Source organism: Brienomyrus brachyistius, chromosome 6, assembly GCF_023856365.1.
Source record: "Brienomyrus brachyistius isolate T26 chromosome 6, BBRACH_0.4, whole genome shotgun sequence".
In the NCBI taxonomy this organism is placed as follows: domain Eukaryota; kingdom Metazoa; phylum Chordata; class Actinopteri; order Osteoglossiformes; family Mormyridae; genus Brienomyrus; species Brienomyrus brachyistius.
Window position 1 is genome coordinate 4,896,712 of NC_064538.1, and position 27,245 is coordinate 4,923,956.

Sequence of the window (27,245 nt, forward strand, 5' to 3'; positions counted from 1 at the left end):
CAATAAAATGTTATATACGTTCATAATTGATAGTAAATTATTCTTCGTTTTGTATAACATTGCCTATAAATATTTTCAATCATTACCATTATACTTCATTTCTATCCATCAATTCAACATTTACATCATCTAGTAGTTTTAAAAGACATTAAAACACCGTCTTTGTTGTACAGCGACCTATTGTTACTTTAACAGTTGCATGAAATAGTTCTCACTATAGCTATACACGTGTGTCTATTTACGATACACATTAGCGGTTATAGACAATCTCAACAGACAAACTCTCTTTGTAATAATACCAAAAACAACAGAAGCTTCTAATTTTATCACAACTATTTCTGAGTTCTCCAAGAGACAGTTTCAAACGCTTTTCTCTATACGGGCCAGTGGCGCAATGGATAACGCGTCTGACTACGGATCAGAAGATTCTAGGTTCGACTCCTGGCTGGCTCGTTACTTTTTTTTTTTTTTTTTTAAAGTATCGTAAAAAATGGATGGCAGACATGTCATACACCTAAATATAATCGACTTCAACACGAGATGTACACTTCCTTCGGTCGTTTTTTTTTTAATTCTCACTTTGCTAGATATTGAATGGATCACACAATTATATACGGTTACAAAGATTATTGCAGCGTGCCAATCACTGTAAGAAATTACTGATGACGGAAGGCAGTTAAACCAATTTGTGGCTAATCCTATAACGATACATTGGATCAAACTACACGTTACCGGGAGCATGATGCAAATAATTACTATGTTGTTTCTTATTGTTTATATTACCATAACAATGCTTAGCCCGCTTGTGAAACCGCCTAATTTTCATTGCCACCAGATGGCAATGCCGAGCTACGTAAATCACGGCATTTACGTATGTCTTCTCTTGCTTTAACGACGTAACGTTAAACTCATACGCTAATCTAAAATGTGTCCAACTTTTGAGGTTCTCGGGTAAATGCCGTCACAACTGTCCCCAACACTCGTTTCCGTAACTATCTAACCTTCTCTACACACAAAAACGAAGCACAGTGCATGTTATTAAGAATGGGAAAACACAGCAAAAAGACAAGGCGTTGGGGGCTGGGGTAGGTTGTAGGGTGTGTCCAAGCTCCTGTTCAAAATTGAATTGTATTTCGATAGTTTTGAAATTCAACTATAACTTTTAAGAAAGTACATTGTACGATTTTGTCACCATGCAGGGAAAAGTAGGAAAATCGATATGCTCTCTGACAACATATGGTATTTCCACATAGTTTTCTCATACTCGTTGATTAACTCGTTTATTGAAAAGATCAGGGGCTAAATGAAATTGACCTGAGGTTTGACTTTTTTATTGGTATCGGGGCTAAAATACTCAGGGCTATAGCGCCCCGTGTGGCCGGACATAACAACGCCCATGGCCTGTATCACGCAGGGGCAGACTAACTTTTCTTTGGACCCTAAACTAACATGGGTAGGGGGTCCTCTAAGTAGGTCACCTAAGCAATTTTTTTGTAGCCGAAAGAGAAACGAGAGGGAATATAAAACGATGGGAAATTTAATCAAAGTGCGGATGCCAGCAGTAAAACTTCGAGCAGGGGGCGGGAGTGTTGTCGGTAAAATTAGCCAATGCATGGGGATCGATCGGCCAGTTTTAATAAGTTTAACTGCTCCCTCGTCTTGTGTTTTGCATACACTCAATTAATCGTGTTCTTTTCACGTCTGTTTACAATCTGTCTACCATTCGAAGACTCGGGACACGTAAAGTTCATCTTATATCTTATCGTCGTTTTTCCCGGTAGGCTGCAGGGTTAAAAGTGAGCTGGGCAGCGCAAAGTCTCAAAGCAGAATAGTACAACCGGGAAAGGGCTAACTCTTGTCTATCCCGAAAACTATCGCTAAAAATGCTAATAACAGACATGTTACTATAATTTAAATGATCGTATTATGTAATATCCTTAAAAGCCACTAATTTTCGGGGGGGGAGCAGGTGGATGTCTACCCTTGCCTTATCGGGTAGATATCCGCCCCTGATAATAGGTTGCATAAAAAGTCATCAGTCTTTATTCTAAATACAACGTATACTACTGAATTTAATATAATTTACTGCAATTGTTTTCTGAATTCAGGAATGTCCCAATCCAGTGAAATGACTGCACCGATCTGCGCTCTCTAGAGATTTGCAGAGGCACACGACAAACAATTCTGTAAAATCTGGCTTTGTTATTTGCGTTTTATAATATTACACGTCATGTAACTGTGGTTTCAAGCACATGGCTTAAAAAACAAACATTTTTTTTAAATTATGGATTGTACATTTCAAACATAGTATTTAACATACCCAAGTACTTACATCTTTATAATACATTTTAAAACACCACAAGAGCATGTACTTAATATGTTACTAAACTATTTTTAAACACATTTATGCACTATCATCATTTTACAAATATAAGATCTTCTGTAAAGATGGACACGGATTAAACAGATTAAACAATTATAGTCAACTGGTGCATTCGGAGGATGTCTATTCAGGCCCTGCTGTTTTTGGTCAGAGTTGAAGTTTATTTTCCCAGAATGCAGCGTGACTGTAACAGAACATGAAGAGTGGGTGGAAGCCTGGTATCACAATGCGACAGAGGAGAATAAAATAAAGGAGGGCAAAGGAATGGATAATGTGGAGGCGGAAATGATCATTCAATCAAAAGCATTTTATCAAGCGGCTGAAGGTTAGGGACTAATTATTCAAATGGGGGAGGGGGGGGGGGTAGTCCCTTCTCTTAACAAAGAGTGATGCATTTTTGTTTTTGATCATCAGCAGCAAACAAGGAAGGCACAATTCAGAGAGCATCAGGTTGTGCTGCCTGTTGTTACACAGAAGAGGAAGGTGTAAGGGAAGACAAAGGAACATTTGTGTCTGCCGTACAATGATGGCGAAATAGCATTTATAGCATAAATAATCGCCGCCTGTTTTTGTTGTAGAACACAATGTATTGTTGTGAACGTATGCCACTATATATTTTGGTGGAAATCAGCTGTGAAAAGTATATCTAAATATGAAATTTTGTTTATAGATGTTATTTGTCATATAGCCCAAGCAGGGAAGTTATGCTTGGATATTGCATTTATGTTTTCTACCAATTTTATCCTGTCTGGTGAGACCAGTCATCTTCTAATACAGTACTCAGTACCTTTCTCTTCCTGTACCAAATTATAATTTTGCCCATAAAGATGGCATTTGGCTTTGTGATACTGGCAAGGATAAGGGATTGTATAGAAGAGTAGACAGATGATTTGATGGATGGATGGATGGATGGATGGATAGATGGTATAATTTGTTTTGCAGCTCTCGGAGTTACAGTGGCATGATAATATCGTGTAATATCGTGTAATAAAGTGTGACTACTTGTGTTCTGCAATGGACTGGCATCTCCCAGCAGGGTGCCCCCCTGCCCTGTGCCCTGTGCATTCTGGGATTGACTTGAGCCCCACCTTGACCCTGTACTAGAAAAGTGTTTGTGGAAGATAGATGAATGGATGGTTTTTTTTAGCGAATCTGTTTTATGCATTTTATTGCAGCCTCTCCGTTGTCAGCATCCTGGTCTAAAAAGCTCATCTCCAGTGCTGTTAGACTGATTATTCAGGCTAGGAACCTTGCTCAAGGAAATTACAGCAGGACCTAAACCTCAGGCGTCACTCCTACCTGTACATGTGTGTGCATGTCCCATACTGTACTGTAGAACAGCGAGATGGGATATAGAAAAACGTCCTGTGTTCCTGCACTTATACTTGTGCAAATGGCAAATGAAGCACACACATTGTTGCAGACCAAGTGCATCCCTTCATGGTATCGGAATTCCCCAATGGCAGTGGCCTCTTTCAGCAGCATAATGCACCCAGCCACACTGCAGAAATTGTACAGGAATGGTGTGAGGAACATGAAAAAGAGTTCAAGGTGTTGGTCCATGGAGACCCCACCTTGCAGGATATCTGCTGCTAATGTCTCGACGCCAGATACCAGAGGACAACATCAGAGGTCTTGTGGAGTCCATGTCTTGATGGGTCTGAGCTGTTTCGGTGGCATGAGATGGACCTACACGATATTAGACAGTTTCGGGGACAGTGTGTGGCTCACTGGGCTAAGTCTCTGTGCCAGTAGTCAAAAGGTCACCGGTTCAAACTCAGTGTCAGCCCATCTGCCAGTCCTTGAGCGAGGTCCTTAAACCCCAGCTCCCCGAGCACCCCAACAGGTGGCTGCTTTTCACCGACAGCTTACTCTACAAAGAGCAAGCTGAGGGAGGCATAAACACAGTTTCCCCACAGGGATTAATGAATATTAATAATTTTGATGTTATGGCTGATCGGTGTATAATAGCAATTTTATAGCTAACTTCTATTTGAGAATTTATGAGTTCACTGCTAATAAACTACTATGTATATTACTGCAAGATGACATACCAGCACCCCAGACCCTGGTCAGGATAAATGGTTGGAAGGTGGATGGATGGATGGATGGATGGACGTACCCAAAAAATTTAGAGCACTTTTGTATTAATTACAGAGAGATTATCTTGCTGCCTTTGCAGGAATAAATACGATTTCATATACAAATCTAAAAAAATGTTTTTTTTTTTTGTTTTTTTTTTTTACTGCATCATTCCTTTCCTTTCATTTATCTGGAGCTTAAATATAAGCCTCATGGGTCTTTGAGTTATTTTAGCAAACTTGCAGAAGATGGTCAAAATGAGAGCATGCATTAATTTGTTTTTTTTTTTTTATATATCCGTTTACACATAAACTTCACATTTCCGAGCTGCCCAGCACAGAAAATATGTACACTGACCCAGTTTGAATTTCTGCTGTTTGTTTTATTTATAGAGTTTCAAATAAAGGACATAAAATGTTTCAGGCAGCCTGTCCATGACCTCAGCATATTTTCTCCTTTGCTTTTTAAGCAGACACCTTCTTGGACATGCAGTGTGTGTGACAAAGAATTCGTCATTTGGCTTTTTTTTACTTGCTTATTTTGCCGAATAAAAGTAGTGTATCTGCATTTGGATCATTAATCAGTCTCACACACACCCTGGATACAAAGAGCCAGTATGTTACTAGCTTAATAAGTATTCTCATATATTGCTTCCTTAGCAAAATTCTTAGCAGTGATATATATATATATATATATATATATATATATATATATATATATATATATATATATATTTATTTATTTTTATTTTTTTTTTTGTATCTCTGTTGTTAAAGCTGTTTTGTAGAGACCAGTGTGTCAAATTTGAAAATTAGACCTTGATTTGCATTAAGTATTCATTTTGAGTTTTGTTTTGACAGCAACCTAATTGTATATGCAGAGTGTTCTGTATGAGAAGTGGTCGAGGTCTTCATTTAGCTTTCCATAACCTCGCCGTTTTGGATGTAGCCCTCGTATCGGCAATTAGCGCTGCAGGCGGAGTACAAAAACACTTTTTTTTTCTCCAGTAAAATGCAAGCTTTGCAAAATTCTGTAGCGTCGCAACTGAAAACAAATAACGGGAAAGTTCAGGGTAGTTCAAGTGAGGTTGAGACATTAGTTGTACTGTACACATGCGACGTTGCATAGGTGCCAGGTGGAACAGAGCATTAAGTTAAAAGAGCCTTAAGTTAGCATTCTCAGAGTCTGCCAGGTTGCCAACTCTAATGCATCTGAAATTGCTTGTTCTATCCAGGGTTGTGGGGAGTCCGAAGGCTATCCGGAGGCTATGGGCGCAAGGCAGGGAACCCATCACAGATAAACCTAAAATTAGCTACATGAAAAGTGTTGGGGTAGGTTGCAAACCCTACAGACTATTTACCAGGTAATAAAACTGTTAATTACATATAAATGTGTGTGCAGACTCTCAAATTAAAAATCTTATGCAAGCCAGCTGACCAAAGCTAACAACCTTTGAGTTTGGTGGGTTTGAAAACGTGGAAGCTGGAAGCACTGAATAAATGAATGGCAGCAGGCAGGAAGGCCTGAGACACTCGTGCCTGTCAGGGAGAGGAAAACCGAATTAAACTAAATAAAATGTAATCGGAAATGAAAATTAAATGAAAAGAAAGAGAACTAGTAGAGGCTATGAATAGCAGAAAAGATATGAAGCTCCTTAGGTCTGGCTGCCATTTCTGGTACCAACTTGGGGAAAAAAGAAGACGTGTCCTCTTTATCTGTCTATGAAGAGTACTAATCATTAGTAGCGTATAATTTCCTTCCATTGTCCCTAGTGCATAATCAGTTCAAAATTTGTTTCAGCAGTCAATGTTAAAAAAAGCCTAGATCCACATAGCTTCACATGGGGGACCAAGTGACCTGCAGTTTAATGTAGTGGCGGCCCCTTTATCGTTATTGCACATGGTCAGCTGATGAGTCCTGTGTGGAAATGCAGGCCATTGACTCATTAAATTAAGTCCTCGACAGCCTGCCTGTCTCCAGTGCTTCACTCAACGTAACAATGACCTAACTGTACTGCATTGAGCCTAACAGTGTATGCGACTCAGTCTATCCTAGTGATTTTGTTGTGAGAAGTAAGTTTCACACCCTCCCTCATGAGCACACAATCACTGCTGAGTAGCAACACCTGTCTCTCAACTTTAAAAGCCCAGGCCTCCTCGCACATGGTGTGAGGTATTGTTGATGCTGAATGCCACATACTGAGTGTGCCTGCTTAGTCTCCTGTCTAGCCCTGACCCATTCTGCCAGCCATGCATCCATCCTGTCCCAATTCCCCGGCTTCTCCCAGTGTGTCTACCTTCTGTCTGAAATCCTCCAAGTAGGACTGACTCCTCTGGCTCAAAACCCTCTCGCTCTGTGACCCCGACCAAGATCCTGCCTGTCGATTCCGGTCCTGTTTGTGTGGTCATGACTAAGCTGTGTTCTCAGCAACTGGGTCCCGCCTGAGCATTCTGTCTCAAGACGGAGTACCTTGCCGGCACAGTGGACCCTGCAGGGCTCTAGCTGTGGGATGATCTAATCCAGATATCAATGTAGTGAATACCAGATGTGTAATTCCAACAGATATAGTAGACATAGATGAATAAAGAGTTAGAAGTTCCTCGCATGCCCTTCTTGACCATAGTATTTTGTTACAGTTTCACATCCACAGTGGAACCATGTCAGAAAGTTGCCAATGTTACTAGGTCACCAGGACGTAGATGAATGAGTAGAATTTACCATTTAGTTTCCATTGTTTTCCATAATGGTAAAATACTGATATATAAGCGGGTTTCAGTGTGTGTGTGAATGGAGGTATAAGAAAGAGAGGAGAGGAGAGAGATGCATCATTGTCCCCACCTAACTAAACGCCTGCTCTGTTTACCTACCTCGTCTGTTTTTATTTACCTTGGAAATGAAAGAATTTTATTATAGTCTTATAAGCATGTCCACTAAATGACAGCGCAATATCGCATATTAGCTAACTGAATTCCCTAATGCGTGCAAGGGGAAGGGGGGGGGGGGGGGGAATCGTGCTTCCTGTGCGAGTCACCAAGACCTTGGATTAAATGCTTAATTGGTTAGATAGAAGTTTTTTTGTGTTTCTTTTATTTTTTTTTGCTGTGGCAGCAAAGATTTTGGTGTGGCGGGTTGCTATGGAGTGATATCTCTCTACACTCTGCAAGACACTGAGAGTTTTGGGGACCTGAAAATCGAGAACTGCCTTGGATCCAGAGGAGAGAGCTAAGGCGAATTGGGCACCTTATAAGGATGCCACCTGATTGGCTCCAAAGGGAACATGTGGTATCATGCATCCCCGCTGGCTTGGAAATATCTGGGCATCCCAAAAATGAGCTAGATTCCATGGCCTGGGAAAGTGAGGAAGTGAAGATGAATTTAACTTTCTTGACATGAGGTCATACAGCCTCTACCAGGAGAAGCAATATGAAAATGACAATGATATTATTTACAATATCTACAAAAAGGAAAATAGTGTATTTGAACAGAAATGTGCGCATCACTAAAATAAACTTTTATGTTCCTTATTATGTAGAATAAAAAATACCCATTCGAATCTCAGTTGTTCTCACATTTATTGTCATGTGTGTATAGCACAATTAAGCTAATTACATCTACATACACTCTATGGACAAAAGAATTGGGACACCTGGCCATTACACCCACAAGACCTTTTATGACATCCCATTCCAAATACATAGGATCAATATGGAGTTGGTTCCCCCTTTGCAGCTACACTGCCTGGCCAAAAAAAAAATTCACACTTTAATATTCATTGGACCGCCTTTAGCTTTGATTATGGTGCACATTTGTCATGGCATTATTGCCACAAGCTTATGCAACATCTCAACATTTATTTTCAGTCAGATCTGAATGAATTTCTCACTGAGATCTTGTACTGATTACGGAACTTCTCCTTAAAGTCTTCTTCTGTACATCCCAAAGACTTTCAGTGGGGTTTGGGTGAAGGTTCCTTGGTAGTCAATTCATGTGTGAAAATGATTCCCAACGCTCCTGAACCGCTCTTTCACATTTCAAGCCTGATGATTCTTGGCATTCTCATCCTGGAATGTGCCCAAGTCATTTGGGAAGAAAAAAATCCACTGACGATGGATGGGGGTGTAACCCGGCCATTCAGTAAATCCAGGTACTTAGCTGACTTTATTCTATTGCTGCACACCATTGCTGAGCTGTAATAATGATCCAGTTACTGGCTTTTAAGTATGTGCTGATTTAAATTCAAATGGCAACTTTTTTTGGCTGGGTAGTGTGTAACAGCTGCCACTCTTCTGTGAAGGCTTTCTACAAGATTATGGAGTTTGTCTGTGGGAATTTTTGCCCACTCATCCAGAAAAGCATTTGTGATGTCAGACATTGATGTTGGACGTGAAGGCCTGGCTTACAATCTCCATTATAGTTCATCCCAAAGGTGTTCAAAGTGGCTGAGGTCAGGGCTCTGTGCAGGGCAGTCAAGTGCCACACCAAACTCACCCAACCATGTCTTTATGGACCTTGCTTTGTGCACTGAGGCACAGTCATGCTGGAACAGAAAAGGGCCTTCCATCCCCCAACTGTTCCCACAAAGCCGGAAGCATAGGATTATCCAAAATGTCTTGGTATGCTGAAGCATTAAGAGTTCCCTTCATGGGAACCAAAGGGCCCAGCCCAACCCCTGAAAAACAACCTCATGCCATTATACCTCCTCCACCGAACTTTACAGTTTGCACAATGCAGTCAAGTAGGTAACGTTCTCCTGGCATCTCCCAAACCCAGACTCGTCCATCAGACTGGCAAACAGAGAGGCATGATTTGTCACTCCGCAAAACATGTTTCTACTGCTCCAGTGGCGGTGTGCTTCACGCCACTCCATCCGACGCTTGGTATTGTGCTTGAGGATGTGAGGCTTGCATGTATCTGCTCAGCCAAGGAAGCCCATTCCATGAAGTTCAGAGTTCACAGTCTTTGTGTTGGGGTTAATGCCAGAGGGAGAATGGAACTCTATAGTTGTTGAGTGAACTGAGCATTGGTGACTTTTATGCACCGTTACTTTATGTGGTCTGCCACTTTGTGGCTGAGTTTCTGTTGTTCCTAAACACTTGCAGTTTTCAATAATACCTATGGAGTCACAGGAGTGCCATTAAAAGAATGAATCTGTAAAAGAACAAGGAAGTAAATGTCGAATAAGAAAGTGAAATGAATACAAATAGAATTTCCCAGCATGCTCACGGGGAATTGTAAATAGCCCTGTCCGTAATTGTAAATAGCCCTTGTTGTACTGTTGTTTGCATTTGCTGTGGTTGCATTTGTGTGTTTTATGTGTGCCCTGTCCGATCGTCGCGTGTTCTTAGCTTGTGTAAATCTCTACCATGTGTGTAGAGCCAGTCTCTTCACCTTACTGTTCGGCGTCTGACCAGATTGTTTTTCTGTTGTGTGTGTTTGGGTTTCGTGCTCGTTGGATGCCTGTTACATTCCTGTTCACAACTATAATAAATAGTGTATTTTGTACTGGCAAGCAAACTGACCTTGTTCTTCACTGCTCTCGCTATACCTCGGTCCGCCACAGTTTTTAATAAAGGGACAAGCTCTCAATTAACTGGCTTTAGTCACGCCTTCCTGTCCAGGCTGAGTATTCAATTCCAGCACATATGAATCTTGCTTTCGACCTGTTTTCCAATTTACAAATGTGTGCTGTGCTCAAATCATAAATGAAAAAGACTGAGCCATTTTATTAGTTCCATCCCACCATATCTTGAAACATGGACACGTTTTAGTAAGGCCGCTTTAACACTGCAAGAACTTTCTCAGGAACCAGGAACTTCTGTTATGGTCACACCGCAGGAACTCGACTCGATTGTAGCTCCTTGAATGCCGCTTCGGAACCCTTTTAAGCCTGTTACTTCAGACTACAGGAGCTTTGCCACCTAACACGAACCGGGGAGGTGCAAGGATAAACTTGCTGACTGGTTGATGACAAGCACCGATGTTAACTTGTTGGTAAAATTAAAAGCAATAAAGACAAGTATTAATTTTCCTATTCCTTTACTTCCCTTATTTTATTTTTATTGGTATTTACAATTTCTTACTAAACATTTATTTTTTTACTCTTTTACAGATTCATTCTTTTTTTATAGTACTCCTGTGAATCCATCAACACCACTTGACCATGGAATATCTAGAATGGAAGAAACTTCTCTCTGACTGACTTATTTCAAAGGTGGCACCCTATGGCAGTCCCATGTTTGAATTCACTGAGCTCTTAAAAAAATACCGATTCTTTCACATATGTTTGTAACCCTGACTGCATGGCTAGATGCTTCATTTTATACACTTGGGCAATGGGTCTGAATGACACACCCGGATTCAGTTGTTAAGAGGTGTGTCCCAATACTTTTGTCCATAAAGTGAATCTAGTAGAGACCTTTGTCCAAAGCAATGTACCAGTGAGGTTCAGAGAACGAGATCATCCATTCCCTGCATTAATTGGGGTTTGGGGCCTTGCTTAAGAGGCCAATGCTGATGTTATTCTACTGAGCACATGAATTGACCCAGCAACCTTCCAGTTACAAACAGAGAACATAAGAACATAAAAAATTTTACAAACGAGAGGAGGCCGTTCGGCCCATCAGGTAGAGAGACCTACACTGCCCCCCAAAAGGGTAAAATCAGTCAAACAGCAAATGTTCTGACATTGCATGGCAAGGAACCACAGTTGAGATACTAGGGACTGAACCCAGGACTTCACACCTGCAAAGCAGGTGCTCTACCTCAGAGATATATGTCCCATTGTTAGCTGACTAACAAGTTTCAGTTTTGCTTCTCTGATGCAGGTTTCCTTATCCCATATTATATCTATGACCCACATTAGCCTCATACTAGGTGCCATCTGCTCCCATTCGCACAATGGGCCAGTATTAAATATATGGTTATCCACTGGCATTTTCGTTTCAGTATTTTAAAACTTTCCAATTATACTGTGTTCATTTCTTTCTAAGTATTTAATTGTTGATGCCTTTTTTTCTGAAGCACTCATACGTTCATACGATGCAGAGGTTTTAACAGTTGAACCCTGTTGTACCTCGTGAATATCTGTTAAGTACTGTAATTTATCATCAGGAAATTCAATGCATTATTCTGATGGGTAGCAAAAAACCAGAATGTTGGTTCGGAATCTAAATGGTGAAGCAAGTTATGTGAACAGAGGTACAGAACATGGTGATTTTAGAGCAAGTCGCATGTTCTATTCTGAGGGCCAATGACTGGGTGAGTGAGGCCTATAGGCTTTTCAAACGAACCAGAACCAGATGGCCGACTGAGTGCTGCCATTGGCTGACCCATTCGAAGTTGTCAGGTGACTTAACAGTTCCCATTAGTGGAACTTACTTTTTCAGGTTTTTTTACCTGAGGGTAAAAAAAGGCCGAATTGGACTGACCTTATTTAGTTTTTCTTTACTATCTGGAATCCAGGCAGGAGCATTAACTATTAAGTGGTGACACAATGAAAATAGGTGAGTAGCTGTAGTGCTACCTAATGCCACTACACAGCATCATTTTAAAAATAACTAGCTACATTAAATGTAACAAAATAAGCCTATTCGTTGGACCTACTTCAGCTAAAAGTGGTGAATTTTAAATAAGCTAATTATGTATTTAACTATAGTGGCGTGTAATATTATGGGCTATAACCTGAAGGCAGTAAACACTTTCAATCTGGACTGACAGCTGTAAGTGCCTCTGGCAAAAAGATAAATGATAGTATATTAAATTATCTTGCTTTTACAATAGTTACAGAAAATTGCTGTTCTGAAGAGGGAAATGTATAAGGAAACAGCACAGTAGAAGGAATTTGTGTGTGAGAATCCAATCAGCATTATATGGTGATGGTGATTAACCAATCACAAAACACAATGTCTAGCTGACTGGTCTGAAGGTGGTTTCTCGCCTTGATTGTTCCTCTCGCGATGAAGCACCTCCACCATCAGATGTGGACTTCATCTCTTCTTGAACCTTCGCAGGTTGGTAGTTGAAAAGTATGTTCATGCTAAATACCAGAAACCTGGAACCTGACAAGTGAGAAACATAGTTTGCAGGCTGAGCAGTTGTAGAAGTCTTTTCTACTTTGTATGTTGATGTTCCTTGGAGATTTAGGGATCTGACTGGCCTGGAATCCTGGAGGATTCTTGTACCTACACTAGAAGCTTCTGCATCGTGTTTTTCATTGTCAGGCTTGTTCTTTTTTCACACTGATTGCATAACTGTAATTACGTTGTGCATTTATATGATGTTGTTACTAATTTTAATGATTTCATGTCTACTTTTAATGTTGCCTTCTTTGTTAAGTGCTCCGGGGAGAGTAAGAGAGGAAGGCCACTGTTAAATTAATAAACTGGATTGTTTTTAATTTGTTGAAAAAACTGGTGTAACACTAATTTAATGCTATTTAATCAAGTCGATATTAAAGGTTTTATGTCCACCGTATACTGAGGAGTATAAATGCCCCTAATGTTCAGTCTTGATGTTATCCAAGCTTTTGCTTTGAATGCTGGTGTTTCAGCGGCAGAAATAATATGTGACACGAAGTTAGACAGGTATACAAAGCGAAGAAAGAGACTAGCCTTGAAAAAACAGGAAAGGGAGGGGGAAGTGGGAAAGAGTCTGTGAACTAGCAGTTACATAGCTGTGAATAACGATTTCATAGTCTCTCACCTGTATAAAGCACCGTGCACACTTAAAATGACAGATTTGAACATCCTTTAACATTTTTATCCTACATACTGTAGCGCTGTCTGGATAAAAGTGTTAGGACCGAGCTTTAAAAACACCACAGGAACCAAGTAATGCGGCGCTCACAGAGGTGTACTTCAATATCGTGAATGCATGAATGTCTTCCAGCAACTTGCCCGACATACATGTACAAAGCTAACGCACACTGACCTAATCCAGGACAGCTCCAGCAGCGTACTTATTTGCTGTATATGCAAAGGGAAAAAATAACTAACAACATTTTCTCTAGGTGGAGGAGAGCGCCGCATTCTGTCATGTCGACTTACATACAAAATCCTTTTCTTTTCTTGCGCCCTTTCGTGCTCCGCTTGACCTGCCCTTAAAGCGACAGTAAAATAAAACAAGTAGTACATTATGTTTTATTACCGTTACAATATGTATATATGTTAATGTGACGACGAATGAGATTAGACTGACTCGAATCTTGATAAAATACAAACTTCCAACCATCCACCTAAAAGAATGAGAGACAAGCTGTCATTTGAAGACATCGCAACAGTGTAGGTTGTTCGTCAGAACAGAGTGTAACTGGTTCTGTAATTCACAACAAGCGATACAAAGGACAAAGATTAGGACTACAGGTGTTTTATATTTTAGATGTGTCTGGTCAGTCAGGAAGGATGGTTAGAATATTTGTGTACTGCAGTTAATGTTTTGATTATGACGATGACCTTTTATTGTTCTTCATCATACTAGACATTGCAGCTCCCATCGGCAAGCAGCCGCTGTATGTGTGTGCAAAGAGAGAGAGAGAGAGAGAGAGAGAGAGAGATCAGCCCGTGCCAATAATGCAATTTCACTTACAGAGGGAGAGAGATTTTCTCTTTAATATAAAAACAGTTTATTGACGGAGGACGATGGACTGACAAACTGATTCAAGGCGAACTTTCACCGGACACGCGCGAATTTGTCATTTAACGCCAGAAGGATTGTATTCGGTCTCTTATTAATGATACCTTTAGTCTGTAATAATAAGAACAGTAATAACTGGTAATTCTTAATAACTGGTAAACATTTACTGTGATCTCCGTAATATCTACTAATCAATTAGGCACCCAGTGTTCTTCGTGAGAACTGAATTTCCAGGTAAGTTATTCCCGTATTTCAAAGGCTATTTACCGTAAAGTTTCTGAGTGTTACCTCCACTTTTTCTTAATAGAAATTCAGGACAATGCCAATGTTTCTGTTACTTGTTACTTTAGTTCTTGCCTGAAATTATTTTATTATCCAAACGGAGTTTTTTTTTATTACGTTCTATGAGTTGATCGAACCAATATCCTTTGCAGAATACAGAATCTGATGCCTGCCATCCGGTTTGTTTGCCGAACGTCAGACCAATTTTATTATAGTTTGTGTAAAATAAAGTATATTTATTTCTCTTTGCGTTCCCATTTCTATGCTGTATCTCTATTATTACAAATTTTAATACAAAGATATTTTAATGAACATGCAGGGACTGTACAGATGAAAATATAGTCTTTTACAATTCATTTATTTGCTCATAGATTGCTTCATTTGCGCATATTGTCATTTTGAACGGTTATTCGTTATCACTGTCATTCAAAATCCAATGAATCGGTAAAATTCTATACAACTGCAAAGACCATGTTCTTTCAGAAACACACTTCATAGTAAGAAAAATGCAGCATGATGTCAGATTTTAACATTTGAGATAAAATATGGCTTTTTATAACTATCCTATTATCCCCCCCCCCCATTTTTTCGTTAGTTTTTCATTCTTTTGCTTCCCCTCGTAGCTATTAAGGATGTTTCAGATGAATGTTTTATCCTTCTAAGTTAAAAGATATCATTGCTACTAAAGGGTGAGTGTGGCCTCTTTGTTGGGCAGCCAACAGAAGACAGAGACTGTGCTAAAGGTCACGTGAGGAACGTGTACGCATGTCAGGCAACCTCATGCCACCAAAACTAGGCTCGGACATTTAAGACACCTACACAACCAACCTCAATGCCAAATGTAATAGAAGCATATTATGTCATAGCAGACCTGTGACTCCAGTCTTGAAAGAGTAATGAAGGCAGTGTTTAATATTTTTAAAGCTTACATCTTCCATCCGGCTGATCGTCGTACATTGCTTTAAATAGCTTGTGTGATTTTTCACTTGATGTTAATTAATGTGTTGTCCTTCAAATGGTATGTTTATTTTCCTTCTACCTGAGCATCCTCATTCGTCTGTGAAATATCTCATAGTGAATTCACAGTTTAAAGTCAGACATACATTTCAATTAAATGTTGTACCATACTCCTTTGAAGTTAACTGTTAGAATCAGCAGCGCTTATTTACCTTAGCCAATCTGTTTATTCACGCTGTTTATTCACACAGTTAATTTCCTTCAGTTTTTGTGTGTATGAAAGGCTATTATTTATGCAGTTCCATGAAACTGTGCCAGTGGTTTCTGTTTCATATGCAATATGCAAGTTTTGGTTTTTTTTGTTAGATGTGCAGTTGATGTTATCAATTTAAACACCCGCCAAAATCATTTAAACCGTTAAGCTGTTAAAACAGCAACAATTAACTGCGTGCTACGCATCTAGATAAATTAAAGAATCCTGATGAGCAGATTGTCCAAAGGAACATAGATGCCACGAGAAGAAGCTGCATAATAAGTACTGGACACAGTACTGGAGTTTGATCATGGAAAGTGAACTTAATGTTCAGCTGGTTTCTCCATTTTCTGCAGTTCTTTTCTATAGTAGTGAGCAGCCACTAGATATACTTTCTAACCAAAAGGATGAAAACATTTTCTGTCTATAAAGAGTAGGAATTGGGAAATTTTTCAAATGCTTTTAATGGATTTTCTTATTGATTTTTCTAGCATATTATCCGTTCATAAATCCATATTCCAAGTGCTAGTTTGGGTCGTTTGCCTTTTGACTATTATTTTATCCATTAGGAACTTCGAGTTGCCTGTCGCTTATGCCCATGTGTATATGTGCCCAGTATTGGACTGACACCCCGTCCAGGGTGTACCACTGCCTTGTTCAGCACGGGATGGACTTTAGTTTTGCTTTAAGGGGTCTTATTTTAATGTATCATCTGCAGTTTCAGCTGGTGTACAGCGTGCTGCTGACTGGTAGCTGAAACATGGAATATTCACCCCTAACCATCACCACACCCAGATGACTCATAAAAAAAAATCCCAATAATCAGACTTTTAACTGTATCTGCTAGCATCCTGTTGAATGATTTCTTTCTCAGTCTGTAAAACCCTTTCTGGTTGTGTTCTTCCTGTGATCACCAATGAATGCATTCTCTGTTTCATTTGAGACACAACAGGCATGATGGTGCACTGAATAAGGGACCGGGATTTTTAGAGCTAAGATTTGTGGTCCAGCATTGTCACAACGATGCTGGGGACTGTGCTGAAACAGACAGCGCTCCGTCACTTCACACACATTTCATAACGTGTTTGTTCCAAAGGCTGCTTGTTACGTTTCAGGTCACCTGCAGCATAAATGCTGATTTTAATTTGCTGCCATTAAAACGTTTTATAGTGCAAGCCAGGTCCTGGGATCCACAGTGACTACGCATTTAATTTTCTGCCCGGGGCCACAGGTGATCTGACAGGAAAAGTTAACAAAGGCGTCGGAGATAAAAATCAGACACTTCTCAGCAGGACTTAGAAGAATCCTCAAAGCATAATATTGAGAGCAGTGAGAATGGAAAATGGGGAGAACCCAGGACTCCTGTCTTGGGGTGACATCAACCCATTCCTTATCTGCTGCGAATAAAATATTAACATGAATACATCTTAAATATATAAATATTAAATACATCTCTTAAGCAGAATACTTTCAAAACTAAAACATGACTACATGATAAAATATAGTAAGATATTAATATCCCTACAAAACATCTTTTAGCAATAGAAATGAATAGGACCTCACAGCGTTCCAGTTTAGTCATTCCGAGTTGGATTGGTATAGTGGACTATGACACTAATGAGGTTGCAGGGTGGCTCAGTGGTTAACACAATTGCCTCTCACACTTACAGGGTTTGGTACCTGGCTATATGTATGTGCAGTTTACATGTTCTCCCTGGGCTTGAGTAGGTTCAGGATTTCTTCCTGCAGTCTTGGCTGGGTAAACAGGAGTCTTTAAATGTTCCATTGTGTGTTACACCCTTTGATGGGCTGGCATCCCTTATACGGGGCACTCTGTGTTCATGTGGATAGGCTCACTGTGATCCTGTATTAGAAAAGTTTGGAAAATGGATGCTATCCATGTCCGGATTATGATATTTGTTTATTGTTTTCATTTGGAAATCCTAGAAAGAGCATCTGATTATGGGCAAACCGGTGTAGACTGCCCAACACTAAATGTAACTGCGCATAGTTATGCCAGCATGTGGACTGCAGAGGTTCACACCTGAGGTGTGAAATGTGCCAGTAGTAGGTCTGGGACATAACAGGAAGTGATGACGTGTGTTATCTCTGCCGTCGGGCTGGTTCACAGGAACACATCAGCTCGGCAAGCTCGTAATTTTTGCTTTTGCAATTTAAAATAAGTCACCAAATGGCTTAAGGTTATCGACAAAATCCCTGATTACTGTTGATGTGGCTGAGAATGTGCTGGATGAACTGCTTACACACCTGTGAAAGGACAATTTAGCATTAAAAAAAAGTGTGAACAAGCCTTGACTCAATTTACTCAATGGTACCAACCACATTATAAGCAGCAGCACAATCTACTGGCAAGTGGATTAACGCAGGACTAAATTCTAAAGACCTGGGATTTTCAATCGCTTGCCATATCTTTGGGGAGTTCATCACTGCCATGGTGGATATGGGCATAGATCACACCGACCCACAATGCTCCCTTCTGATGAAACTAACATTAGACCCACCCATGCTTAAGTCCTCGGAGAAGGATGTCATAGTAACACCTACAGAACGTGAACCCTAAGCAAGGACTGTGTAAGTAAAGTCTGGAAGATACGGTGGCAGGCCTAACCAGCAGTCTCAGCTGTTTGTGAATGAGTGGCTAACAGCTAAATAAATGATAGGAGCTAATAAATAATAATAATGACTGCAGTTGTCTAGGACAGCCTGTTGTCTGGTCGATACCTGCTCCATAAAATGAAAAAATTATAACAGCAATGGTATCATTCCTAAATACAAAAGAAGACATCTCCCAAATAAATAGGCGTCTTCATTCCGCTTCTCCTTGTTCGGCCGTTTTGGCAAGACGAGCTGTCGAAGCCCTGGAGACACTGGTCCAGAAGATTTTCTGGCTGTAGTCACGGCACTGGCAGCTCCAAAAGTGAGTCTAATGGATTGATTAAAAGGAATGAATTTAATCAGACTCATCAGAGCTGATTCGGAATGAAAATCGGTACTACTTACTCGTAGCTAACTGGATGAGAAGGTATACAGATGTGGAAAATGTGTGAAACTCTACAGCAGACCCAACACTGTCACTGCAGGGAATACTTATGCATTTTCATGCTGACGGTTGAAATGCAGCGGTGCCATGAAAAATTGCCAAATGCCCATGCTAACATTTCACTGGAAGCCAGTGGGAGCAAATTAAAATGGGGCTGGGCGCACATGCACAGAGATCACAGAGGGAGCTGTCGGGAGAATGAAAAGCAATGATGGTTGTATTCAGGTTATTACCAATAGGATGAAATTAGGCTGCGATGTAGAACTAAAGTATCTCTCAGTTTGTATGGTTCTGCCTGAGAAATGGAGCCCGAAGTCAAAAATTCCTTGATATTTTGAACATACGTAAGAAAGAAGGGATCAATTAAAATTCAGTCTGAAGTTTTCTTAATAGGGCAGCAAAAAAGCAGTCAATGAATGTATGTAGAACAGAACATAAATGATTTACTTTTTGCACAGTCTGTTTGCGCATAATTAAGTTATAGCCGCGTGTTTTTGTGATCATAAACCGCATTCTAGTCAACAGGAAGGGTGCCTAATGAGTAATCAATGAACCCAGGTGTAAAAGCCAAACTTTTTGAAGGCTCACGGAGTTTTATATAAAGTACCCCTGTTTAATTAAGGAATTAATTACTCTATTGCTATTTATAGTAATAATATCAAGTGGAGGGTGTGGGAAAAAGGCAGTGAATAAGGCAGGCTGCAAAGGCAGAACATGAGGGTTTTGTAAGCACTCACTTTTGATTAACTTTATAGGCTTTATCCGAAGAGTAATTCGTAATTCTGTAAGGCATAATTGCGAGGGAATATGGAAGTGGTACAGTGATAATTCCAATTTCCATGGCATGAAGCAGCCAGATGCATAAACATACAAATGTGCCCTCCAGACAGACAGAGTGACAGCTCATCTGAACAGATGCAACGGGCAGCATCTGTGGTAACCATGTGTCTGGGAAATTAATGTGATGTTTGCATTCATTAAGTCATTGATTCACATGGTATTAGAGGAACATAATGCATTGCATTCATATATTTGTCAAAATCAGTTTAGAAAAAAAAAACTCCTTAAATTATTTGTTGTGTTTTTTGTCAGTTTGTAAAGATCTTGATGGAATGCTTTAATAACTTTTAATAGTGAGACTTTGCATTTGTTTGAGAGTGATATTTTCTCATAAAAACTTCTTGAAAATAAGGAACAGAAGAGGAGATAAAGAGCCTCTGATGACAGGAGAAGGTCATTGTAGACAGGGACATCTCTGCACGATCCTCTTCAGAAGATCAATAAAAAAGAGAAAATTCAACAAAGCAAGATCACAATGGTTACATATCATGGTTAACTTACAGTATTTACCTTTTCTCTCGACTGTCCACAAAGGTTCGATGTACGGGCTCACATTTATGCCTGAAACACTACGATTCAATATACCCTAGTTTAGGTGCTTTCTGGCGAGCTGCCTTTTCTCACCTGACATAATGAACCAAACTTGAGACATAAACCAACTGTAATCCCCTTCAGTCAGACTAGGTTAAACAAGTGTTTGGCAGTACTATAATGACAGATGAGGATGAGATGACTGAACAGAGGGGACAGATCTGTGGGAGTTATTGATATTATTTCAGTAATATTTCTGGAGATTGAACTGGAACACAGAGGAACACAGATGAGTACATAAGGGTTCTGACTCACTTCACACAAAAAATCGCTTGAAAGTTCCCCATTTCTCTGTATATTCTATTTAAAGTGCCTTTAAAACATTCCTCGTACGATTACTGTTAAAAACTCTCATTTTCAGGAATGCTCTTTGTTGCTAAACATACCTAGTGGTTATTTGGTAACTTCCTTTACCTGATCCAATTTTAATCAACTTGGACAATTTACTCACAGAGTAGGGTATGAGAAGGCTACTCTCACCCTCTAGTTGCTTACGCTCGTCAGGGTGGAGCAGACGAATAGGGGACATCCTGGATAACGATGAGGAGAACTCCACATAAACATAGGTTTAACATTATAGTTAATTAACATTTATTGGCTGAGACTTTAATAAACACATACTCAAATGTATTTTTTTTAAGTTACACACGCCAACTGTCTTATTGAAGGGTTGTCCACTTTAGTATCACTTAACGAGCTTAGAAAGGCATTTGTCTAATTGCGGAGTGGCTCAAATGACACACATCGGTCTAGCACTACCAGAGGACTCAGTTAATCAGATCTCATACAGTTTTGCATTACTGACTTAGGTTTCCTACGAGAACCGTAACTGGTTAAGTTATTGAAAATTGATGAATGGTAAATGGGGTTTGTTTCATTCATGTGTGTTAATATATGTTTATATGTCGCTGGGATTTTATTTTTAGATTTAACCATTTAATCAGGGTGCTAAACTGTAAGACATTTGTATTTCACACCGAATTCAGGGACACCGTCAGAGTAGTAACTAAGTGTATTAATAGTGTTCTTTCATACCTCCTACCCCCTACACACCTGTTCATCACTATAGGGAACCTGAACGTTCTGTTATGTAACAACAATAACTGTCCTAAATAGGCTTTTAAAAGCACAATTTCACACATTTTAACCATTATGGTTTTTCTGCTCGTCATGTGAAAAATCCGTTGATCTCACCGCATAGTTACCAAGAATTCTTATTTTTATGGGTTGTTTTATCCGACTTGAGTTAGCAGCTCTGATCAAGGAATGTATTTATTGATTTATTTATGATAATCCTTGTATTATTTATGAGTATAAACTCAATTCCTTGTGATGAAGTGGTTGTGCTGTGTCTTGTTACTTTGTATGCAAGTAAGCATCTCATTGTACTCGGAACTTATACTGGTACGAATGACAATAATCTTTACAATCATTTTCAATCCTATTGCATGCCTACGAGTGACCTGTGATGAACTGCTATCACATACTGGGTCAGTGCCGGTTGAAGCCCATCTGGTGCCCCAGGCAAGCTTCACTTCACGGCCAGCGCGTCCCCCTCCCAATTTCACCATGTTCCGGGGCGGGGGCTGGTGCCGGCGCCCACTCAGATGATGCCGCCCTGGGCAATTGCCCATCTTGCCCCTTGCCAGGATCTGCCACTGTACAGAGTGTGCAGTGCCATGTACAGCCTGGGAGAAGGTCCAGACCCTCTTTGACCTGGATAAGCAGTTGCTAAATGGACATAAAGAATGACTTTAGTTGATTTTTTTTGTCAAAATCTGGTGGTACAAGTCACCTCAGCTCAGTCACACCCCAAAAAAGAGAGTGGAGGAGAAATGTAACTTTTGTTTTAACCACAGACTCTGCGACCCACTGAAAATGGTCTCCCGCCAGTTGAGAAACATTGGCCCAAATCATACCAATTTCTTTATTATGTAATTATACTGGGTTTTGGGAATTGCATTAGAAAGGCGAATTGCATCACCCAGATGAATTCCTCAACTGTGTGAATTCTTGCATTATTGGGAATCGTGTTGGCATGGTTGTCCAAAGTGACTGCGGCGGAAAAAAGCATAGACATGTCACTGTAACTGAAGACCATTGTCTGTGCTGTAAGCCTAATCAATAAACATAAACAGGGTCCAGGGTTTGGATTGGTCAAGAAGATGAGGACTTACTGTTGCTTTGAAATTCACAGAGACGCCCTGCCTCTGTTTAGCAATTAGGGCCGGAACTCTAGAGCTTTCAGAGACTAAACAAGGAATGTTCAGATCAAAAAAAAAAAAAAAAAAAAACTTCATCGCTAATGTTAACCTTCTCCCCCGACAGGCAGCTCAGAAAATTCCCTGCCTCACACTGAATATTTTAAGAAAGCTTCTCAGCTCCCTGTTCCATTGCTAAGCTCTTCTCTTTTTATTCTTTCCATCCTCTTGATGTGTTTGTCTAGGACTAAAGGCTCAGTAAAAAGATTCTCTTCCTAATTGTTGTACTACTTCGTAACAGAAGCGTTTGCAGCGTGGAGCCGTCGCATTTTTTTGTTAACACTTTCACACATTTCTCGCAGTATCCCCCTGCTCTCGATTTAAACAAACAGTTCGGGCGCTCACACACGCCCGTTCGTAATGGACGTCTGCCGTCCCACTTATTGTCTTCGCACTTGGTTGAACTTAGTCACTCTATTCTCACCATCCTCCCGCAGTACCTCCTTTACCTCTCACTCCGATTCTTCCTTCATCCCACACGCATCTTTTTCTTTTCTTTTGGCTTGTCTTGCCATGCTGGATAAGTTGGCCGAAGGTTTTACTGTGGACTGCTTATGTGTGGCTCAGTGAGTTAAAGCCTCTGTGCCTCAGGCTGGTAATGTCAGCGCTTCTGTCTCAGGCCTTCACACGGTAGTCGTGCAGCTGTTGGACCCTTGAGTAAGGCCCTTAATCCCACAAAATGCTCTAGGGGTAGTGGATAAATGGCCTGACCCTGCACTCAGACCCCAAGCCTCGCTCTCGACTGTGTGCGTCTCAAAGAAGACGAAGATGTGGTATGTGAAACAAAGCAATGAGATAATGCTTGTGCGAATGGAAGATGGAGGATCGTCTCACAGATTTCCAAAGGGAAGAGCCATTTCCAGAGGTGTGTTTTGTGTACATTACATGTTTCACAGACTTGTAGGCAAACAGGGGAAATTTGTGTTTGGGAGGGACGAGAGCTGGGATCATCTGGAGTGCGATTCTCTCCACTTCCATCGATCTCACTCTCTGTCTCTTCCTCCCAGGAGCCCGGCTGACCTAGTTTTTACTTGACGGCGAACACAAATGGGAGAGAGCAGATTCAAGCACGGGCACGCGACAGCACATATGCGAATGTGCACATATGAAGGCACAGTCAAGGGCACAAAGAGAACATGAAAAACACATATGCATGAATTCCATTGGGAGATAAGCAAGTACTGAAATATCAGATGCCACATGGAAACGACTAATCATAACTGGGCAAAGTTTAAATATGAAATGTCTGCAGCAAAATTTTACCACAATATATCTGCAAAGGGTGTGAATCCTTAAACAATATGTTGGGAAATTGATCATATAAATAATACTCAATAAATAGCCATATACACTGTATCATTTTTAATTCATTTAATTTCATTTGATTCCATTTATAACCAATTTTTAGTCACACACATGGAATTTAATAGGACATATTGTCATGTACTGCTTGGCTCGGACTGGGGAACAGGAGAAGGAGATGAGGACTGGGGTAAAAAGGGTTTTAATTGGCACATGAAGGGGCATCCGAGACAGGACCACTGAACACAGCACAACAATGCAACGACAGAACTAAGGACACATACTCTGACGTAAGACATAGAACTAATGAAGACGATTCTAAACAGCTGGTAAACACATGGAATTCACAAGAGGTTAACGAGGGGGGCGTGGCCACAAGAGGTTTTGGATGAGCCGGTCATGACACATACATTGCAATTTAGTTTTTTAAGGGGTAAAGAAGCTGAGGAAAAAATAATGACTCACAAAAGAAAATAATGAACACATAGGAGAGTATTTTTTATTGTGCTTGTGGGATATTTGGAGGAAGGTACCATACTGGCAGGAGGGGGTGAATGAAGGGGCAGCCTTGTTTTGCTTTTCTTTATGAGGCATTTTGGTGACACCCCCTCACCAGGCTTTCTTATGTCATTCATACAGAGGAGCATGTGAATTCATGGGTTTTCCACCCGGCCTCCGGCACTCGCGTCTTGCACCAAACCATCTTCACAGTTCCCCCCGCAGTGAGACGTCTGGTCCATGTCTAATGGTTACAGAGTCCCATTGGACCTCAGTACTACAAAGTGCAGTGTGAAAGGCTGTGCGCTACATTCGCACGTTCTGCAGCTCTAGTACATTAAAGCTCCACCATATGACCTGTTTGACTCTCACACCTCTGTTTCTCAGTCAACCGCTGCACTGTCTGGGTGTTTCGCGTATAACGCCGAATGTGGAGAGGCTGCTTACCATCATTACACACTCAATTAGTAAGGGAGGAAGTGTAGCCTTGCAACACGGCTGCTAGGGGAAGAGAAGAAAAGGTGCAATTTCACTCTGATCTAATATTTTTAACTTACTGTTTCCAAGGTTCTTGTTCGCACTTCATACAGCCAAGTACGTTCCCGATAGTTCATATGTAATCGAAAAGTGAATCATTTAATGATGTTTTTTTGTATTGTGAGAAATTTACACTAGGGGGTCCAAAGTGATGGAGAGCATTATTGTAGATCATAGTCTCAAAATTTTTAGATATTTTTAGAATATATATATATATTCTTGTGCTGTCACCCCCCCCCACTCGTGCACCTGTCCCCTCCCCTGCAATTGTGGCATAAGAATTTGACTTGGTTCCTCTGAACATGTGACGATAAAACTTGAATGTCATAATGTAGCGAAAACCCAAAAGCTAAACGTGTATTGCATGTATTAGTTGTCAGTTGACTAAATACATAAATTTTCCATGCACCATTATTTTCTTGGTTCGTTCACTGTTCATAATTATTATAATTCCATTGTGCTACAATCCAACCCTAAACTAGGTCATAACAATCCACATAAAGGAAAATACTGTAGGAGTAGCATTGCAGTATGATGCGGGTAGGATGCAGTCAGGAATTTATCAGTCTGAAGACATGAGATTTGCTTCGCTTTCTGAAAGGCAGCTGGCATTCGGCAATCCTGAAGAAGCTTATTCCACCAGACAGGGGTTTAAAGTCAACCCTCTCTACAGTTGTTAATAATTCTACCATAAAGCCATTTAGTGCGATGCTGAGCTCACGGTGAAGTGACTGGCTGACTGGGTTATGGAGAATATTTTTTTGCAGGTTATGTTGGAGGTGATGGTCTCCCGACCAGGCAGGCGTATCAGCGATACATACAGCAATCTGGAAAAGAAACTTGTGTTAGAGGGGTGGGCAGAGAGAGCTGTGTGTCATCAGTGTAGGAGTGATATAAGAAGCTGTGAGGAGAGCTAAAGGAACCCAGTGATGTTGTGTGCAAAGAAAGGGGGGGAGGGGGGCAGCATTGAAACCAATGTCTATGGTGCAGTTGGGGAACCCTGCAATATCACCTTATATGACTTTGAACACTCAAAAGAAGATAATGTTCTCCCATAATCCCCCGTTGCTTTAAAAGTGACCACTTTCTGAAAAGGGAAACTACATGCTTCTATTATGCAACAATCTGATTTGAGGAATATTCAGCAGTGTGGAGCAACAACAATCGAGTTTATGGCTTCGCTAAACCAAGCCTCCAAACCTGTTTTGACACAAGACGTGTTTTTTTTACAGAACTCTCCAGCAACCATCAACTATATTACCAAACGTCTTTTGTAGTGACCAATGGCTGGGCCTGGAGGGGCGGTGATGGTAAAAATTGGGTAAAAGTTGGTAATTTGTGTGCCATTCCCCCCCTTACAACCAACTGGAAGGTGCAGGGTCATGGCTTATGATCAGGTGAATATCCCAGCAAATTATCTGGAATGATCAAACATGGTGCAGCACAACAGATTATGCTGTATATGCAATGTTCAGAAATCAGGCTAAATTGCCATTGCATTGCCAGTAATAGCTAGAATAATCCACAAAAGACCAAAATGACATTCATTGCTGGAATAGACGGGAAATAAAAATTAGTAAGCATGACTGAAAAAGCCGGAACTTCAATACAGAAAATATTTTGGAATGGAACATGGAAATGAACATTTTGAATATCAACTTAATCAACTTAAAAAGAGCAGTGATACAATCTGGGGAAATGTGTAGGCATCTGTGGAACTGAATCATCCGCCGTGACAAGGATTAAGGAGCCATGGTACCTCTATAAAAAACCCTTATCGCCAACTGTAGAGCGAAAATACGGTATGCATGTAGTTTGACCAATGGGATATATATATATATATATATATATATATATATATATATATATAATCAAGATGACAAATCTTTGTAAATGTGCTGGCAAACTTTTAATTTACCCTACGTTTTAACAGACTGTTACCTATTGTGTTTTACTGTGTAGGTGGGTTAGGAGAAAGAACATCTACCGCATAGCTGCTTATTCAGTAGAGACTCACTGTGATCCTGCAGTCTATACCATGATGCACTGGGCACAAGGCAGAGGATTGGCCTGTCACAATAGCTACTACTGTTCAACGATATATTGCCCCAGAAATAACTGTGATAAACAATATAATCGTGCCACTGATTCGATGATAATACAACAGCCCAATAATGCAAGAACACCCTTTCAAAGAGCAATGAACTTTTAATTCTTAAGAATACATTGGAATTGCCATGTCAAAGTAAATATGTTCTTTGCCACATTCTTGTTCTGTTGAGCTTCACAGTTAGCGTTTCAAAGACCTTTGTCTCCTCACATGCAACCTATGCAGTTTTATGCAGTAACCCTATAGCAAAATCATGCTCAAGTCCAATGGCTGTAACCCAAGGGACACAACCTTGTATGACAGAATCCCCCCGCTAAGGATGTACTAAGGCTGTACTTACACTAGGTCAGGGTTCCCCAATTTTGGTCCTGGAGGGTCAGTCTGCACCACAGTTTGCAGATTTCACATCTGTTTAGTAGGTGAGCAGGGTAATCTGAAATCTGAAATCTGTGTTGCAG

The 27,245-nt window shown here is 40.4% G+C and overlaps 1 protein-coding gene and 1 non-coding gene across 4 annotated transcripts in view; both read left to right on the forward strand.

Moving 5' to 3' along the window:
- The first annotated feature begins 380 nt into the window (after window positions 1-380).
- trnar-acg (transfer RNA arginine (anticodon ACG)) lies at window positions 381-453 on the forward strand. Its single transcript has one exon. It is a non-coding gene; the product is annotated as a tRNA-Arg (tRNA).
- Window positions 454-13,710: 13,257 nt separating this feature from the next.
- Window positions 13,711-27,245, forward strand: part of LOC125745500 (caM kinase-like vesicle-associated protein) — a 28,807-nt gene continuing 15,272 nt past the window's right edge. Inside the window, exon 1 of one of the 3 annotated variants that reach the window (XM_049018427.1) lies at window positions 13,711-13,743. Coding sequence is in view for 1 of the 3 variants with exons in the window: in XM_049018425.1 (XP_048874382.1) it covers window positions 26,060-26,074 (15 nt within the window). In the remaining 2 variants the exon portion in view is untranslated. Of the gene's footprint in view, window positions 13,744-13,891; window positions 14,330-25,986; window positions 26,075-27,245 lie in introns of those variants that run through there. The other 2 variants (XM_049018426.1, XM_049018425.1) reach the window with 2 other exon arrangements.